A 20,441-nucleotide genomic window follows, 5' to 3' on the forward strand; every position below is an offset into this window, starting at 1 on the left:
CCCTACTCTCACCCAGCAATGCCCCACGAAGAATGGTTGCAGTCTCTAACTTCATCAGTCCCTCGCTTTTTCAACGTCCTATCAGGACGGTGTACCTTGGTGTTATCGGAGCAAATCCTCGAGTGTAGTAAAACTATTCTCAGTGCTCAAAGTCCAGTCTTGGAGGAGTACTTTATGAGCAGTGAGAGAGACATAAATGCGCTTATTGTTGAGAGAAGAAAGAGGTACCTAGCCGGGGAGGAAGTGGACGGGGTTGATGAAGATTATCACGTTCCTGATGATGATAATGATGATGATGAGAATGATGAAACTTCAGTTTTGGTTTTAACAGATTATTACGGATACGACGATATTCTCAGTGATTTTTTCAGATCATTTTACACCGGGGAAATCTCTGTGAACTCTGAAACTTATCGTGTAACCCTTAAACTTGCCTGCAAATATGAGGTTTCTTGGGTCATATCAGAGTGCTGTGAGTTTCTGGAGCGCTTTTTGAACGAGAAAAACTTTATTGATCATTTCAAATTTTTGATGGCGTTAAAAGAAGATAGAATCACGGAGACAACCATTGCGAAACTTCGATCGCTTGATTACTGCAAGCTGATCGACCACAATAATATAGCCCCTGGATGGTTAAACATAGACATTGATCTGTTAGTTGTGCTATTAGATCATCTGCAGCCTCCTTCAGAAATGTATGTTGCACAATTAGCCTTTTCGTGGCTAGAGCACGATCTGCAGCATCGCAAGAGAAAGTTTGAAACCATCATATCAAATCTCGCTTGGTCAATCTTCCACAATCTTTCATCAACGATGTCATATTGAAATTTTCAGACGTTCATAAAGTTGATTCTACAAATCTTTATCGAATGGTGTTAGGAACTCAAACATATTTCTTTTCTCGTCAAATGGGCGGAGCTCCAAGACGTAAAACTCTAGAAAAATTCCCTAAAGTCTATGAATCAAGAGAGAGTTACGTGAACTTTGAGGACTTAGAATTCCGAGTACCAATACGGGACTTGCAAGAAAGGGATTTTTCCACGAATTCCATTCGACTAGTTTGCGAGGAGAGTTGTAACCCCTACCGTCTTGCTTTCTCTAGACGATGTTGTTTTGTGTATATCACAAACGATACCCTGATCGCTAAGTATCCGATGTCAAAAATACTTATTCCCGTAGAGAGTTCTGTTGATTCGAATGATATCGCTGGGACCAACTTCATATCGAAGGAAATTGAGATTATCAGAGATGTTTTATCTTCCTTAACAGATGATAGGGATGTTCATTTTATAAGTTTTGTGGCAGTTTTCCTCTCAGAAGATAATTAATTTCAATGAAATAGCTTCAGGCCGGTGTATTTTTATATTCTTTTAAATTTTTAACACTTTTAATTCGGTGCAATTTCATCCTCCTTTTAATCAGTGTTAACCACTTACCTCATCATTCTTGTTTGTTATTCATGTTTTTTATTACTGAAATGATATGCAGAACCAAACTGCCAATTTTCGTTGATGAACATTGCACGGACATGGACAGGAAATATTGATAAAATCTTTGAATATAAACGATTATTGATGTAGCTCATAACTTTCGTTCATTATTTAACCCTGTAGATATGGACGTTCCAGATGATATAGAAGAAGTTAACCTGGTCCGAACCAAAGAGGACGCAGTAAACTGGCTGGTGGAAATGACCGGTTGCTCAGTGGGACATGCTCAGATTGCTCTGACACGGTCTGGTGGTGACATATCTGACGCTCTTGATGTACTTCCTAGCATTCAAAACGTAGGTTTTAGGCTCCTTGGTGTTCTTTTCCTGTTATCACCATGACGTGTCGAACTAGATAGTTCAATAATTCCTAGTTCAGCACTAATTCAGAAACAAGTGACGTATGATTAACTTATAGGAACCTCCGCCGACTACAGATCAAGAGGTAAGACGACTCATCGATGCAGCGGATGCCAGAACATCATATTCAATTGAAGAGACGGAAACTACTCCGGGACAAGAAACCATTGAAATATCTGACGATGAATCTGGTGAGAAGATGATTGATAACGCTACTGAAAATGATGGTGGTGGTATAGAGGGTTCAGCCGGCAGAATCTCCAAGAAACTTGATGTTTCAGTTGAACGAGCCAGGGCAGCTTTAAGACTGGCTGGAAATGACGAGCAAACGGCAGTTGATATTATTGAAAGGCAACTCAAAAAGGTAAGAGCTATATTTTGACAGAAACATTAGGTGACCATAATGATTTTCATAAGATGTTGGTTAACAAGTCTTTTGGGCTGAATTTTTAAGTTTTTAGCTAAATTCCTTCCTTTTGTAGTCGACCCTTCTCCATGATGATTTTACAAATACGAAACTTTTTGCAGAGAAAAAGGCCTGCAGAACCGTCCGTTGCAGATATAAAGATCACCGATCACTCTCCGCCGCCTGAGGTTACTCGCGGACCATGGGTAGGTGTGATTTTAATTATTGGTGCAGTTTTTAGGTGGGATAGGTTCTTTTCTTTTCTATGTCAATTTGAAGAAATTTGGTATATCTGGTGCGACCAACTTACCGTGTATGTATAAGGAGTGAATGTGTAAATAAGTGTAACCTTTTTGTAAATAAACGTTTTAACATTTATTGTTTATTTATTTAATTGTTAATTTCAGGAACTAACTCTGTTATCATGGAATGTGGATGGTTTGTGTGAGAGAGGTATTTCAGAGAGGTTCAGTGCTGTTATTTCAGAGATAAAAACTATTAATCCACATGTTGTGAGTTACAATCGTTTACTTTTACATTCCGGTCCAATTTCATAGGGTTTTGTCAAGTTAGCTCACTCTAGACATACCATGAGCTATAAATAGCTCATACAATCAAGGCGTGGTATAATTTGCCTTGTTCATTAATTAGGATACTGACATTATGTTAGTTCATACTGTTTGTGTTACGGGCCTGTACAGTTGGTTAATAAAGTTATATTAATTAATTCTTCATCCCTTTTGGTGATGCTACAAGAGGTGGTAACTGAGCAAGTTGAGCGTCTCAGATCCTCACTAGGACGATCCTACGACCTGACCTTTGGAGATAGATCTTCACCCTACTTCAACGCTCTACTTATCACCAGGTTTCCTAGTCAGTTTCAGTAATTTACTCACTTATTTGTTAGATCTGCTTATTGTTTTCATTATTTGTAAACTGTGTTTATTAAAATGGTAGCTGGGCTGGATTTATCAAAGGTTGGATCCGGATCTAGGCTCATATTTTTATCAGAGTGCAGGGAGTGAAAGTAGCTTGGTTGTCATTCCTGCGACCTGATTGGTCAATGGCTGCCATTCCTGCGAGCTGATTGGTCAATGGTTGTCAACCGTTGAAATCTGCCAGAACTGACGTAGTCTAGTCTTCAAATTCATACGAAAAGTTTAGTTAGCCAAATTAATACATACATTTTTTAATCTGTACGTTATAGGTATAACCACACAATTTATCAGCATAAGATATCCTCATGTATAATTTCCTCTTATAACATATCCACATAATTTAATATGCACTTTCTGTGTTATCTTATATAATATAGGACATACGCGCAATTTTAAAAAGCATCAAAAATTCAGTCAATGCGAAACATTATAGATTAAGATCATCTCAATGTTTCATCTCAGAAGTCAAAACTGATAACTGTTCGTAATTAGCGCAAGAATGAGAACTTCTGGGGATAACGAAGGACTATCTCTGTTTGATAAGAGTTGTACCGCTCATCCCTTCTTAGGGTGATTTAACTTGCCGTTTCCGATGTAATGGTTTCTTAGAAACTGTAACAACGACACTGAGAAAACCCCACATCTTATTTATATATGTATGATAAGGAAGAGAGTTTTCGACACTCAGTTACATGTTCTCTTGAGGGATTAAATTTTCGACACTTGTTCAGTAAATTGTTCCCCATTTTCCGAACATAAATTGTCCAGTTCTTCAAAGAACCTGTACTTCTCAATGGTCTCCCCAAGTGCTTAGTCACCGTATCGTCGTAGAGAAGAGGATTGATGATTGAATTGATCGGGAGGATGATAATGGAGATGAGAGCATACCAACTTGTAGCATCAACTACTTCAAGAGAGTGAAGTCCACATATGACTATGAAAGGGATCCAACAAAAGAAATCGGTCGCGATGATAATAGCTATCTTTCGGTTCGTCCTAGCGTTTCTTTTTTGGATTTGCTTGTTGCCTTGAGTGATTTTACGGGACGATCTGCTTGACAAGAATCCTATTGCTACGTAACTTATCGAAATGAGTATAAAGCAAACGAAATTCAATGCAAGTATGCCCCAGACAAAGTCCCGTTGAGGGTCAGTGGGTTGGACGAAGTATTTGAAGAGGCAAACTCCGTCATTCCCGTAGAACCCTAGCCTAACTTTTCCTGCTGTGTAATCTTCAACTGTGCCCGTATCATGAGAAAACATTTCATCAACCATTTTATTTGCCATCTTCCAGCTCAGCCTTCCGTCCTTCATCCTTCCGTAATATCCTTCAACAGCATTCATTGCTGCTGGTTTACTGGTTAGCCCGATAAATAATTTCAGCTGCTCAGGGTATTTAAACCCATTTACAAAGAAATCCTGGAAGCTGTCAGCTATGGGAATCACTGCTACAGCTACTGATGCTGCTGTTATCAGTGCAATTCCTGCTGCAATTTGAAGCGACCTTATTGTTGTAACCTCTCCGGGGATCCTCATGGAAGTAATGATTCCGTAGATCCTCATGAAACTAAGTGCTACCATGGAGAAAAGGGAAAGTTGAGAACCAACCGTACTGATTACACCTAACGCAGAACAGCCAATACTTGTCAACCACTTATTTTGTTCCTGGCAAAAGGTCTTCCCATAGATGATGCCATCGTATACGGACACTGACAAGAGATAGGAACCAATCAAAAAGTCTCCTGCAGCTATTGAGGACACGAGGCACTTATTTAGAAGAGCCGTCCAAGTTCTACAATCCGTGATTGTGCGAAAGTTGTTGAAGAGGGTGAGAGTGTTGGCTAGTATTGCCGAACCTCCAATTACTATAGAAAATCCTTTTAATGCAACGTTTTCTAGAATGAATTTTGAACATCCTGAGTTGCATTCGTCAGATAAATCCAGACAGTCAAATTTCCCGTCACATACTTTCGAGTGGGGTATGTAGACTCGAGAGTTGTTGTTGCTACATTGAAAATGGTTTATACACATTTCTTCGTCAGAACCATCCCCACAATCATCCACGAGGTTGCAAACGTCCTTATAGTCAATGCATCGAATTTTATTGGAGCAGACGAAATATTTGTTAGTGAAGCCCCCATTTGCTCTTGTGAGAAATGTTAGGTATTCATTGTTCACAAAGGTTCCAATTCTTTGAGGGTGTTGACTCGGACATGATTTATATCTCGGAACAGTTTTAAGGGGGCACTGGGACGCCCGGCACTTTTCTGCACAGCTCATGTACACATAGTTTTCTCCATACATATGGCCGCAGTCTTGTACTTTATCGGGTAATGTAACGTATGTTTTCGTTTCGCCTAGTATTTCGTCGTTTGTGAAAGCGAAAAGCTTTTGTTCACATTTAATGTTGGTAAGATGACTTAGACTAACCAATCCATCAAGACATAGTGATGCTACCATTTGTCGACCGTTCTTTTTGGTGAGAGATTTCGTTTCTATCTTGTCTTTAAAAGATCTCGTACTTGAGCACACTTTGTTCTCGTTCCCACAAGTTTCGCGTCCATCACAGAGTTGGTTCAGTTCAGCATACCCAGGACTCTGGAGCTGACACAAGTACACATTTTCACAGCTGCTATTTTCCGATAACAATCGTTTGGTTTTCCCCTCTCCACAAGTTGGCCAAGTTTCAGTTTCGTCTTGTTCATCAATGCAGTCTCTTATCCCGTCATTCAGCCAAGATAGGGGTATTGGCAATTCTTTGGTTGTTCTTCCAAACCTACGCTTACACGTTTTTTGGGTCATCAAATCACAAATGATGTTCGTTTCGTCGCTTTTGTCCCCACAATCAGGGTTTTGATCACACATTTTGTGTTTCTGCACAGAACAAATGGTTGACGCTTGAACACATTCCATCTCAAATAAATCGTCACAAAGTCTGGTTTCAACACCGTTTTCACATGCTGAGCTAACGAAGGTGGATACAGTTGAAGGGTACCCATTTATCTCACAATACCCTCCAATCCTCGTGGGATCTGAGCAGTTTGTTTGTTCCATAAAGTTGAGACAGTAAGGATGGCTGACACCATTATCATCGTACGTCATAGCGCTACACCTGGTATGGTTGAAAATGGGAACTTCCTTTTCATTGTCGATATATTGACGACGGACACATGAGTATTCAGTGTATTCTGTCACCTCACAGTTTTGTTCGTCTCCTCCAGATTGACAAAATGGGACGCCATCGCATATCTCCGCCGGATGTACGTATTGATCTGATCCAAACATACTCTGACAAGTTAGCCCGTATTTAAATCCATTACACTCAGCCTCATCAGTACAGTCCCCCTCGATATCATAAATGTCGCACACATTATCACAGTTTCTAGTATCCGCAGAGCAGTACGAGTCAACTAACGGAATTGGATTTTCACATTTTTCTCTAATTGCAGGGGGTAAGTATGAGAAACTTGTACGCGGTAAAGAAAAAGTTTGAGTTATCACGATCTCGCTGCTGACAAACGTATGTAGTTTCCACAAAGAATCTGATCGTTTGTCATCCTTCCCTGTGCTTCTGTTCCGCAAACCGCGTAAAAATGGGGATCATTGGGGCAAACTGTGCTCAATTCCAAACCATCTCCTTCGACCGAGTAGATTTCTTGAGATGCAGCGCACTTGTAAAATTCTTTGTCATCTTTATAACAAACGTTCTTTAAGAAACCGCTTCTTTCTTTGATGCTGCACGTATCTGAAACAGGTGTTAGCATCATGAATATACTCATTATTCAAATCTTGAATATACTCATTACTCAGATCATGAATATACTCATTACTCAGATCATGTTCAAAACTGACTCTCCTCTGATTAGCTTGGCCAATTTTGGGAGCCGACAGTTTATATTCTAATTCAAGACCCTATACTATAGCAATATAGGTACTAGTTACGTTTTCTAAAATAGTTCAAATAATTGTAAACGATATGAAACTAATTAACTCACATTCGCCTGAGGTAAGTATCACCGGGAACAGAAGTGTTTGAGCAAGCAAGAAAAGATAGCTCATCAATAAATTGAGTTACTCTATAATCATTTGTCATTCATTGATGGTTTCCTTATAAACAGATAGATAATTTAGAATCAGACATTTTCAATGTTATTACAATTGGTAGAACTCCCCTTCAGCCCCTGTTCATACGTGTTAAGTCTGCGTTGTCAGACTTATTTTGAGAGTATGTTCCATAACTTCATGTAGTTTGTTGAAACACTTAATATACACTCTTTTATAAAAGGTTTAAATAGTAGAAGTGAAGGTTACATCAATATGTCTTTAACAAAACTTCATCACTAGAGAAGGGAGCTGGTTCAAGGACACAAAACAGGTCTGTCGGTCACGCAGTAGGTTGATACGAGAGCTCCCAGTCACAGCTAACTTAGACCCTGAGTTAATAGACAGGGCGCAGATATTTATAACGGGATAGTGCCATAATTACTCAACCCACGGTTGATTACCCTAAAGTCTCACAAAGTCTTATAACGTCTAGCAAGATCTCAGAACGTCTTACAAAGTCTTACAACGTCTTACAAAGTCTTACAACGTCTTACAAAGTCTTACAACGTCTTACAAGGTCTCGTAACGTCTTAGAAGTTATTATGTAAACACCTAACAAGTTATTATGGAATCACCTGGTTTTGTTTACCGGTTTACAGCTGGCGCAGTGAACTACTATATTATGCTGGCTGATATCACGCCGTGGAATATTCTAGAAGGTTGTAGAATATTCTATGATGAGTAACAGACCTAAGTAAGATACCTAACATACGCATGTGCCAAACGCTGAGAGGTGAACAATGTGATACAATAAAAACTAACTAATTGGCAAACTATATGAAAAATTGCTATGAAAATATTTTTCGAACGAAACTTAATTCGACAGCGTATAATTTGACTGAAGAACCACCAATAATGTCTACTAAATGAGTTAATCTTTGAATACTGATGAAGAAACATATGAACAGGATTCTATTGTTTCCTCATAGGAAGATGGTTAAACTCAATGTAATATTGGAAGCACTTCTTCTGATACATGATAATAAGCCTGAAGTAGAATTTGACTAACGTAAGATCCGTAGACACTAGACAGTACAATTTAATTAAACGTTAAACAATCTTTCAGTATTTTTATGAAGATCAATTGCGAACATTTGGATAAAACAATTCTCTACCGGTTAATATAATAATACCGGTTAATATAACGAACAATCAAAAGGTTTTCTCTTGTCACGAGTTAAACTATTCTGTTTTATATATGTACAATACAAGTCGGTAAAACTTCTCAACAAAAGGAAAACAGTAAAACACAGCCATGGCATAGCCCAGTACAGGAAGGTAAAGGATTGTCCTACTTGACCGAGAACGAACATGTAAATGGAGAGAGCCGAGAGGGGGAGACTGGAGAGGGAGAGAGTGAGCAATTCTCGAAAATGGAAGCGACTATGAGAGTGCAGAACTACAATTTGAACTAACAATCAGAACTGCAAGTGGACATATACTGGGATCCTGTGGTACTTAGAACAGGACAAGGCCTGGGCCCTGGTGGGCCCTCGAAGTTCGAACTAGACATTACGTTTGAGTGACCGGACATAACGTGATAGTTAACAAAATTAACTTTAATTTACGGTAGTAAGTGTTCATACATCAGTGAACAGAAAATGCATAACATACATGCATAACATATATGCAGCAAATATACATGTAGTGTTAAAGAGTGCCCTCATCAAACTTAGCATCTAGTGAACAAGCTTGAACTCTCACTTCAACTCTATTTATAAATTACTATACAATCGTCTAATCGTAAACAGCCGACAAATTTCGTATATCTCATTGAATGAAGAGCACCTGGAGCCGCGCGTATTTTATGGGATTGAACTGATCCGCAGTCTACACGCTATCTTTCATTGTTATTTTTTATAGTGGAATTTTTTTAAGTTGAACGAACTTTTGGCGTAATAACCTGAGAAAGATTTATATAATACTTGTTCTGGAAATAACGGCGGATGACACCATGACATGGCGGTGTCATGAAGCAGCTCAGTAAACCGCGCTAAACTAGGCCCTCTGTCTGTCTTTGCCATTGTATGTGCCATTGTGTGATTGTGTGACATACCCTGGACATCCTCGACATAACCGCCATACCAAGTTATGATTATTAAGTGTGGCTTTCATGGTGGGACAATAGCTACCAAGCTAAATAGTAGGTTTAACCTGGAATCTCGCTCAACAGGAATTATTACTTGTCTTCAGGCTCTGGAACCTGGGTGACACAGATCTGCATTCTGCAATATAAAGAAGCATAAGCCAGCTTACCATGTGCAGCCTGGGAAAATATTATCTCAGCCATTAACATTAAGATGGAGAAAAGCTCAATAGCTGAGAAGACTTCAGCTTTAATGCCAGAAAGAATGGCTGCAAGTCTTCTTTTCTGTCCGCGCCTTATTTGAGTTTCTTAACTAAACCCAAAATTTTAGGAAAGTTGGTAGCCTGAAGATACTCGATAAAACTGTTAAAAAGTTTCCTTCTACCATAATGGGGAGACATTTCGTTCAGGTTTACTTCTCAAAATGTTGTTTTAGTTTCATTATTGTCCTTTCGAAATAAATCCCAAATATGAATAATAATTGTAGCGAAATAATACTTAATTTAACTTTTCCAGGTGGTCTGTGAGTTACACAACAAAAAGTTTGAATTTGTAACTTCTCACTTAGAAAGCATGAAAGATCACTCCAAGGAGAGGACCAGTCAAATGGATAAGGCAAGTTTCTATAATTGATATTTTCAAATCTTTTCTTTTTCAAAAAATCGATTACAATTCGTAACGTCAGCCTGTTGAGTCCTACAAAAAATCAGCGTTAGAAATTAGAATAAAATGAAAAATTGATATTAAATAGAAAATTGTCTTGTAATTGTATCCTTACATTTAAAAACTGTTACGTCCTGTTCTCTTATCGATCGCTTAACAAAAGAATATTCAAAAAGTTGTCACTTAGTCTAGGCTAGGGAGTAGCTAAGGATCCATTGGATCTATGCGATCTCCTCGGTCGACTCAGCCGAATGATAGGAAACTTGATTGAGGGTTAAATGAGGATGGGTACCTGTTAAAAGTTAGAAGAAACTTCCTAGGATACCCCTTCAGTATACTGTAAACATAGTACTATTACTATTACTATTACTATATCGGGGGGGGGGGGGTGCCACGTCCGTCTATGTCCGCTTGTCTCATAGAATCCAAAAAGGACTGGACAGGACAGGAAAAGACAGGACATAGGCGGACATAGGTGGACATAGGCGGACTTAGGCGGACATAGGTGGACAAAAGTGGACATTAGCGGCAATAGCGGACAAAAGTTTTGTTAAATTTTGTTAAATTTTGTTAAATTTTGTTAAATTTTGTTAAATTTTGTTAAATTTTGTTAAATTTTGTTAAATTTTGTTAAATTTTTTTATATTTCGTTAATTTTTTTAAATATTTCGTTAAATTTTGTTAAATTTTGTTGAAATTTGCTAGTGAGGCAGGGTGATACTTTTTCAAAAAAGTCACATTTTATGTGGTTCACCCTATAGATCCTGTTTTAAAGGTATTTTGAGGTACGAAGCCCGCCTAAACTTTTTCCAAAGCCTTATCCAATCCCATCTAAATTTCTGTTCTTTAGTGTGGGGATTTGCCTCAAAATGTCACATTGAATCTCTGTTCACCAAGCAAAAGCAGGGAATTAGAGCTGTTATGTCAGGATATGTAAATTATAGATATAAAGACGGCAATCCCCCGGAGCACACAAAAAGTGCGTTTAGATTGCATAATATCCTAACAGTCCATAGCGTCATTGTAAAAAACGCTCTTATTCTACTACACAAAGTAAGGAACATGCCAAGCCTTCTCCCTAAATCCATCAAAGAACTTTTCCCTCACGATATTCCCACCTATAATTCCACATACGAACATAACCTTTCTTGGTTCACAACTTACAACGGCCCAACATTTAAAAATACTCTTTTTTTCAAAGGACCCATGCTCTCTATTACAAAACAAAGTAAGGATATAACTATTCCAAGTTCTACCTTTTCAATTGAAATCTTTAAAAATTCAGCTAAGCGCGAACTCCTCAAGCTGCAAAGCTCAGGAGACGATGAAAATTGGCAAAATTTCTTACTTTATAGTATACCTGGGCTAAGAAAGTCTCAAAGAGAAGGGCGCTCGCAAATAGACTACAGCACCGAGTTAGTAAGCGACAACGCGTAAAGAAAGATCACTCGCGACAAATGACTATGATCTTTTATCAACAACATATCATTTTAATTTCACTGCCATTATGCAATGCCGAATTTACATCTGCCGCGCAAAACTTTTTATCGATTATTATTAAATAGTAATTAGCATGTTTACAAATTGCGACTTCAACCAGTTTTGTAGACCGTTAGTTATATAGTACTTTTAGTAGGGCATTTATTTTAATATATTTTATTTTACATTATTATATTTTAGTGTGACTATAATTTCATTTATCATGTAATTACCATTGATTAATAAATTGCGGCACACGCCAACCTCCACCGTGGGGTTTCAAAACAAAACAATGTCAAGGACTGTTGTACTTGGATACAAGATCTAGAAATACATGAGCTACATCGGTATCACGTGGTCTACAAACACATGGGGCGGTTCTGCGCTTGACAGGGCTGTTGGCAAGCAGCCACTGTCTGGACTCTGGAACAGTGATAATCACCGTCTATAGCTGAGTCACTGTCTAGAGTCCAGTATGGAGTTACGTGACCTTAATATCCCGTATCAGTCGGTTGAGCCAGAGAGGCGTGACGAATGAATAAGCTTGAAATTTGTGATAAAATAATCTTTTTCCTCACCGGTTGCTCCTACTGAGCTCAGAGCTGACTAAACAAGCAGCGAAATGTTTACCTACATACTTTGTCTAGCATGGTTCTGAATTAATAGATTATTAGCACTGAGGAGGGAGGAAGGAGGTAGACAACACAAGAGAAAAAAAGAAAACGTTTTAAAGCAAGTCTGAGGTTGACTGCAATGCTCATTAGAAAAGCACCATTTTGTCGTTGGTCTCGGCACCTGCTTTGCAGTGGTGCACGCCGCCGCCGAACTGCTTTGACTCCTTTCTTTGTGAACAATCGGTAAAGGTCCCTTAAAAAGCTACACTTAGGACTAAACATAAACCACACCTGCACTGAGCATATTGTCAAAATATGCTAAGCAAGAGCTCCTGAGTCAAGAGTTCCTGAGCCAAGTACCTCCTGCAGAATCTCGTGGGTATGAATTAGAACGGCACGACATGAATAATAAAATCAAAACGAATATTTCAAGAATTCACTGTCCATACTCCATAGTTTTCCTAATGACATAATCATAATGGCTTTCGTCACAATAAAACAGGAACCCTCTGCTTGCAATGCTCTTTAGCAAAGCATTGTTGTGTCGTTGGTTTTGCCACCTGGTCGTTGGTCTGGGCAGCTGTACCTTTCTTTGTGATACAAATAATAAACTTACTTAAACAGGTCTCTTCTCATTCGGTTGAGCCAGAGAGGCGTGACGAATGAACAAGCACAATGCTGGTAGAAGAGGGAATAAGTTGCGAAGTTCAGGATCAAGTCAAGGGTGTAGGAAGCGGGGGGGGGGGGGGGGGCATCAAAAAACAAATTTTCGGCTTATAAATGAACAGGGTAGCATGAAATGTGAACAAAAGTAGTTTCCAGAAAAACATTGAAAAGATTTAGAAAATTTTCGGTCCGAGTCATTCTCGATACGTACCTCCCGTATCGAGAGCTCCCGATTCCGAGCTTGTGTTGAAAAGGGGAGGCCTGCCTTCCGAGATCGCATTACCAGGAAGAAGCCTTGAGTCCAAAATTGTGTATCGAGGGGTAGGTGCGGACTTCGATAATCGAAGGATATAACTCGGACCGACATTTTTTTGGAAGTCAAAATTTTTTCAAAGTTTTTCTGGAAACTAATTTTGTTCACGTTTCATGCTACTATACCCCGATCATTATTAGCCGAAAATATTTTTTCGATTTTCGAAGTCCGCACAAAATTTTTCTGAAAACCACTTTTCTCCACATTCCATGCTACCCTGTTCATTATTAGCCGAAAATATTTGTTCGGTTTTTTGAAGTCCGCACCTACCCCTCGATACAAAATTTTAGACTCGAGGCTTCCCCCTGGCATGCCTCCCCTTTGCAGTGCGAGCTCGGAAGCGGGAGCCCTGCCTTCAGAGGTACGTATCGAGAATGACTCGGACCGAAAATTTTCTAAGTCAAAATCTTTTCAAGGTTTTTCTGGAAACTTCTTTTGTTCACGATTCATGCTACCCTGATCATTATTAGCCGAAAATATTTTTTCGATTTTCGAAGTCCGGACCTACCCTTCGATGTACGATTTTTGGACTCGAGGGTTCCCTCTGATCTTGTAATGCGATCCCGGAAGGCAGGCCTCCCCTTTGCAGTGCGAGCTCGGAAGCGAGAGCCCTGCCTTCAGAGGTACGTATCGAGAATGACTCGGAACGACTTTAATTTGTTCATGATCATTATGAGCCGAAAATATTGTGTCCAAATCTTGTGCGAAAAATTCTCATAATATTTGTCCGTTAATGTCCAAAAAGGACAGGACATAGGCGGACATTGGCGGACATGTCAACCCCCCCCCCCCCCCCCCTATATCAGTATCGTTCCTGATAAAACTGGTTGTGCAAATCATTAGATGAAACATCAGATGAGATATTTAATCTTCAAAAATCAAATTCTGCTGATAATCAACATTCCATAATCAATTATCAAAAGTATAGATATTATGCTTCGAATGCATATCAATTTATTTAGGTCAACCGCTAAAATATCCCAATTTTTAGCGGTTGAAACATCATAAACCCAGCTTTAAATATCATAAACCCAGCTTTAATACCCACTACAACATTACCTGAAGTAAAACACCCAGCATGACCCACCAGAGCTGCTCCATCAGCACACGTGACATCAGCACACGTGACATCCGCACACGTGACAGCAAACACCTCCAGCTCTGACACGTGGATACAGCCCGGGTAGGAGTAACCAGCGTCAGGGTGATTCACCGTCAGTTTCAGCTGGTCACCACATATCAGGCTGATACAAGTCACTGTGTAGTCAAGTTGGTTGTCAGTCATTTTCAGTGTGCTGCAGAGGGTCTCCACCCTTGAGTCCATCCTAGTCTTACTGTTTAAGATAGTTAATTTGGTATCCTGCATTCTCCATACCAGGTGACGGGTTGCTTCATCAGCTACATGAGTCAAACGAACCTTTTTAACACAGTAAATTTGGGTGAAGTTGACTTTGAACCAGATGGTGTTGTCGTGGAGGCAGTTTGTTTGGGAACTGGTGGAAATGTTGCCATCAATTGCGAGAGATGCGGTGTTTGCTCCCTCTGTGGTAGATTGTTCAGCTCCACTGAGGGCAATTGGGATCTCCGCTGAAAATATTGAACTTAGACTTTTTCAAACTATAATAGAACCTCCAGCATTTCATTTTGCATTTAACTCGAATTGGTGCGCATATGAAAGCATGTCAATTGTCAGAGGAAGCATTTGACCTCCTCCAAATTCAATCTAAGCTGTGTCTCACCTGACTGACCTACAGCACCACTGTTGAAATTTGCGAAACACACGATCAAAAGAATCGACATATGAGGCGGTATGAGCGACAACTAACTCATCATTATTATCTTGTCACTAGAAGTGCAGATGGCAGATGTTAGATAATGTAACTGTAGTCGGGAGAGGGACCACGTAATGATAATTACATAATTTAAATATAATTTCATAGAAATTGCTAGGTTGTTACCTGTTGAAGTCAAGAGAGGGACCTTATTATTATTTGTAAATTAAAAGTTCTATATACATTGGGATAGTTAAAAACAAAGCCCAAGTCTAATCTTTCCTTAAAACCTTAAAACAAATAACTTAATGTCAAACTTCACTGTAATTTCTGCCAATATCTCTTGTTAGAAGCTAAATTACGGAGATAGTAGAGATGGACCGTGTAATTAAAATATAGTAATTACGTAACAAAAATATAATTTCATGGAAATAGATAGGTTACGAATGTCTGTTACCAGAAATTCGTACCAAAAGCGTTGAAGCGACTGAATGCCAAATTAATGAAGCGTTGCGGGTTCTTAATATTATGCAAGTCACCAAGTGTACAACTACAATGATGTTATAAACTTCGATATTTAACCAATCTTTTTAGCACTCTGCTCTGTTATTCAGGTGAAGAAAAATGTTATGCTAGACTTTAGATTTTGGGTGCCACACTACCTTACTACATGAAGTTAGTTCGTAATTGAACTGTGCCATGTGAAATTTTATCTTGTTTAGGAACTCTTTCTCGTTGAAATTGAGATAATGTTTCTTATTTTAATCATGCACAAATATTTGTCGCCTCAGACAGTAAAAAGCCGACGGTAGAAGTTCTATACAGGGGATTATTAATGTAATATTAAAAACTGTTCTGATTCTAATCTCCTTTAAATCTGAAGTAGGTTTACTGTATATTATTATATTAAAATACTAGAAAACCCGTGATCACAGGGAGGAAGCTAACTGGTATTCTTTGATAATGATAGTCTCTTTTTATCACATCTAAAAATATAACCACAACCGAAGATATAGCCCATTAAAATGTCACTCGCACTTAACACAACGATATTATAACAACAAAACCGATAATAATCTCGTGCCAATGTCCATTGCACGTGCGCATTTCTATCCGCGTTGCTATGCAACTTAAAATTTGCACATGGGCGGTCGTACGTACGTACAGACAGAAACTTTATAATTATAAGTTAGATGCCTCTAAAAATAGGCAATAATTCACTCGGCTTATTAAATTAAGCATATTGGGCTCAGTCTAAGACTTGATATAATTATTGAATTACTGAGGCACGTTTTATATTTGTTATCTAATGAGCATTTCGATATGTTATCAATCGATCTAACCATTGAGATGTACATAAATGGCACAGTGCAATTCTAAACCGGTAAAAACTACTGCAGGTATTGGAGTTCATCACGAGAGAAAGTACGCCAAGAATATCAATATTCGGGGGTGACATGAACATCAGAGACTTTGAAATGAACAGAATAAAGAATGTGCAGAACTTTGACGTAAGTTTGATTAGATATCAAAGCTGGAGCGATAGGCAATTTGTTAACGATCTCTAATCAAGTTTAAAGACTGAATTAAACCGAAGCTCTATACTCTATAATAGGCCCTATAATAGTTCAGGGGTATATCACAGCATGATCGATTAAACACAGCTGTTCATAAAGAATCGTGTATTTAAAATTCAATAACCGGCATAATTATTACTAATTTCCTGAGAAATGTGTAACTATGGCCTGGTTACTGGTTACCAAAGTTACACCGCACAGGACCTTTGGGAAGTAACGGGTAGAGACAACACTACGCGGTACACGTGGGACACATCAGCTAACTGCAATACTGGAGCTCCCTACAAGAGCAAACTCAGATTTGATAGGATATATCTCAGGTTGGTCATATTCCGAGTCAGTGATTGTTCAGAATGAGAAATACGGGATTATGAGACTAAAGACGGCAATCATGGTAGTGCATAGTGCATAGTACATAGTGCATAGTGCATAATACATAGTGCATACAGAGGAAACACTAGGATTAAGTTTTATCTGTTCCTTTTGGGCAGGGCTCCGAATACTCTCGGCTCTGGGGTACACTTTCTGTGTGTTTGATTTGTTAATTACTCCATGTTGCCATCAGCCAGAAAGATAATTTAGATTATGTCAGGAACGTGTTTGGGGTGCCACTGGATACAAACGATATAATACGTTCTCAATCCTAAGTTTAAACTTAATAGAAGCTGATATGTGGACACTAGACAATAACCAAACTTTGAACAACATCAGTTTCACTTAATTTTTGCCTTTTAAAATAAGTAATATTTTAAATAATTATTGATAAGTGACGTTGATATATACAGCATCTGTGAGGCCTGTATCATAATATAATAATAGTGTACGCGAGACAATGCGAGACAATGTACAGACTAGAAAACTGTAATATATGACTATTTAGTCAATTTTACTTTACAAATCATCACCACCTGCGCAATAGTATGAAGAATTTGTAATACATCCTACTGAGATGAGTGATGACTTGCTTAAAATGGCCACGTAAATAGAGATTATCGATAATTTTCCGTGTCAACCTTTGTTCAGTAACGGGATCATTAATCTGTACTTTATCCGAGGCAGTACATGGAGAAATAATAGTAGAACCATGTTACTGCAATAAACGACTTCAGTTTAAATTGTACACCACCGTATTGTGCAATGTGCAATATAATATAACGAGTAATTTCAAGTATCTATACAGAGATTCCAGGCCTGTTAACTTATTTTCAGTGTATTCTTCAGTTTTACCAGTATGACTAATAATATAAATTGAATATTCATTTTTTTTGGAATTGGTAATTTCTTTTTAAAATGAAAGTAGGCATTACATAGATAGAAATAGAAAGACAATCGCTTGACTTTTGTAATTAATGATGCTAATAGTCAACTAAAATATTTTTAAATATATATACAAAATGAAACCCATCTCTTTTTGATTCACCGTGTTTCAAAAATTTGTTGGCTTAAAGATGCATTTAAATTAACTAATTATTGTTCCTGGTATCATATTCAACTCATAGCTCAACTCATTGCTCATGTTCCTCCTCGTGATAGAATTTGAAATGTCGAATAAATCGTTCCGTAACTGTAGCCCCGACGAAGTCCTCTGAAATATTGTTAGGTTAGTTACCAAATATGAGGTTGAACTTTAAATAAACTTTGCATAAGATTAAATTGGTAGAGAGTAAATTGATCATGCCATGTGACAACTTACCTAAGATATCCCATCCAGAGCGGAGACTGTCTACCATATCCTGCGTCAGCGGTTTGTTCAGAAAGGGACTTGTGAATAGAATATCCCATCTGCTCAACTCATTATCACACCCGACATCTATCTCTGTAACGTTTCCGGATCTCTCCTCAAGGAGGAAGTCACTCCATTTCAAATACCTTGTTCGGCCATATGTCAATTCAACTTCGGAGCAGATTCCTCCGTCCTTCATTTCTTTTATCTCCACTCCCGTCAGTTCTTTGCTGAACACATTTATTTTAAACATTTCTCCTCCGAATGCATTAATATCAGCAAAGCCTCCTCCAAAACTATCAAATTCGTTTCCAAGGACCATGTAGCCATCAATTGGTAGTTTTTTGCCCGATGCGGTTTCTTTAGTGCCTATTAATTCACCCTCGTAGTAGAACCTGAATGCCCTAGAAGACAGGGACCACGAAACACAGAGATGTCTCCATTCCCCTAGAGGTGCAGTTATTTTACTCCTCATGTCCAATCCTGCGTTGAAGATAAAGGTGTATCCTGTATCTTCTATCAATATGTCCTGATGAGGACTGGCTGATGAGCCGTATGCAAACCAATATTTGCCTGTTGAAGAACGCAACTTCTTTACCCATCCACAGATGGAGAACGATTCTTGTAGGGGCTCCATAGCGGGTTTAAAGACCACATAATCGTTAGCTGTTTCACCGAACTTTAAACCAGTGGTAGAACTGTCAGGTACTTTGGTGCAGGTTGCTGGGCTTGGTAGAATAAGTCCTACCAGAAGGAGTGGTACGGCTACTGAAAATATCATCTGCATGCTCCTTAGCTACGAATGTAGTATGTACGAGGTTAACAGTACTCTTGATCATTTTAATTTATAAATAAATGTGCAGAATTAGCAGTTATAAACAACAATTACACCGTGCAATATGATATTATTGTACAAAGTTTATCTATTTTGACCGAGTAAATTTAGGAAGTTAGGACTCAATTCAGGTCGATTTCTTACAATAGCACGATATTGTACACGAAGGAGGGTTTTAATAAGTTATGACTACAGTTAAACCGAACAGCTAAGCGTCCGTTTCTAGGTGACAAGAGAATAGTGACCGGAATGACGACTCAGTTTTATTATAAAGAATAGCCGAGTGACCGAGAGTCGCGTGAGAATTATTTTGCCACGTGAACTTCTAATTAGGAAATGTCACATGACCTAGCTGAGTTGTGCAGATTATGGAGGTGTACGGGAGCGGTGTTATCACACATTGCACGACCAGGATGTCCCATATTACGGAATCAAGTCAATCACAGATTTTACAGTAGTGTCCGTTAAAAATAAAATGCAAAACTATGACTTTTGGCTCGGAAGTCAGACTTTTCGAGTTGTCATTTAATTGCGCTTAGATTCAATTATCATAACTTATCCGAATATTTCTGCATTGTCAAATTGCTTCATGCTTCCAGCATGATGGTTTCAGATGATAAGAAAATAATTTCCGTTACCGTAATTTACCGTTATTAATACAATTCGTGATAAGGTGCATTTGAGGCCTAAAATAACGTTTACTACCCTAAAAATTTTACGAGACTGTCGTTTTGATAACATCTTAGCAAAGAACATTTATTTCACCCTAAATTATGAATTGCAACAGCAGGATTAATCTCACGGCATATTTTACCACTGAGCCTAACACAATTACAAGAATGTACAAGGACGCCATCTCTCTGATTTTTAATAAAATCTCTGATTTTTAATAAAACTTGTGGTCTCAGGAAATCAGCGGAGTGCAGACCAACTTCTTTCTCTCTGGTTGGAAAGACCATGCTGCAAAGCTGCGACATGTTCCCCAGTGACCACTGGGGACTTCTAGCACGATTCACTGTCACGTGATAATGAGGGATGACGTCATGTGATAGTAAGTGATGGCGTCACGTAAACGTATCATTCCAGTCAACATTGCGGCTTGTTGATCTTGGAGTTGGGTATCTTATTATTTTTAGTTCAACATAGTTATTGGTAAATTGTTGTTTTTGATATAATTAAGCAAACCCTTTACATTTATCAGAAATATCAAATACCCATTTTTGGATGAAGTTTTTAAAATTTTTCCGTGAATTTTGCGATATTTTGTAACGGAACAATGTGCTACGTAATTCAAAATACTATTGATTAAATTTATCGATATTTTTACAATTTTTTACAACCCTGGAATCTCTTTGGACCCTTAAAAAAAGCCTCAAATGGCGCTATAAAAATAAAATGACACAATTTTCCCCTTTTT

The 20,441-nt window shown here is 38.4% G+C and overlaps 2 protein-coding genes across 2 annotated transcripts; one reads left to right on the forward strand and one right to left on the reverse strand.

Moving 5' to 3' along the window:
- The first annotated feature begins 18 nt into the window (after positions 1 to 18).
- On the forward strand, positions 19 to 20,339 carry LOC134818732 (uncharacterized). Its single transcript, XM_063828378.1, has 11 exons — positions 19 to 472; positions 1,614 to 1,786; positions 1,908 to 2,213; positions 2,378 to 2,461; positions 2,663 to 2,767; positions 2,999 to 3,120; positions 9,714 to 9,792; positions 9,899 to 9,997; positions 16,290 to 16,400; positions 16,668 to 16,786; positions 19,933 to 20,339. Exons 1-11 carry the CDS (start codon positions 19 to 21, stop codon positions 20,048 to 20,050), a joined length of 1,770 nt encoding a protein of 589 aa, XP_063684448.1. The 3' UTR covers positions 20,051 to 20,339.
- Positions 17,782 to 19,086, reverse strand: LOC134818340 (C-reactive protein-like). The gene is made up of 2 exons (XM_063827850.1): positions 18,160 to 19,086; positions 17,782 to 18,051 (listed from the first exon to the last, which is right to left on the reverse strand). Exons 1-2 carry the CDS (start codon positions 18,974 to 18,976, stop codon positions 17,972 to 17,974), a joined length of 897 nt encoding a protein of 298 aa, XP_063683920.1. The 5' UTR covers positions 18,977 to 19,086; the 3' UTR covers positions 17,782 to 17,971.
- Positions 20,340 to 20,441: the final 102 nt, after the last annotated feature.

This window comes from Bolinopsis microptera, chromosome 7 (genome assembly GCF_026151205.1).
Source record: "Bolinopsis microptera isolate Bmic1 chromosome 7, MBARI_Bmic_1.0, whole genome shotgun sequence".
In the NCBI taxonomy this organism is placed as follows: domain Eukaryota; kingdom Metazoa; phylum Ctenophora; class Tentaculata; order Lobata; family Bolinopsidae; genus Bolinopsis; species Bolinopsis microptera.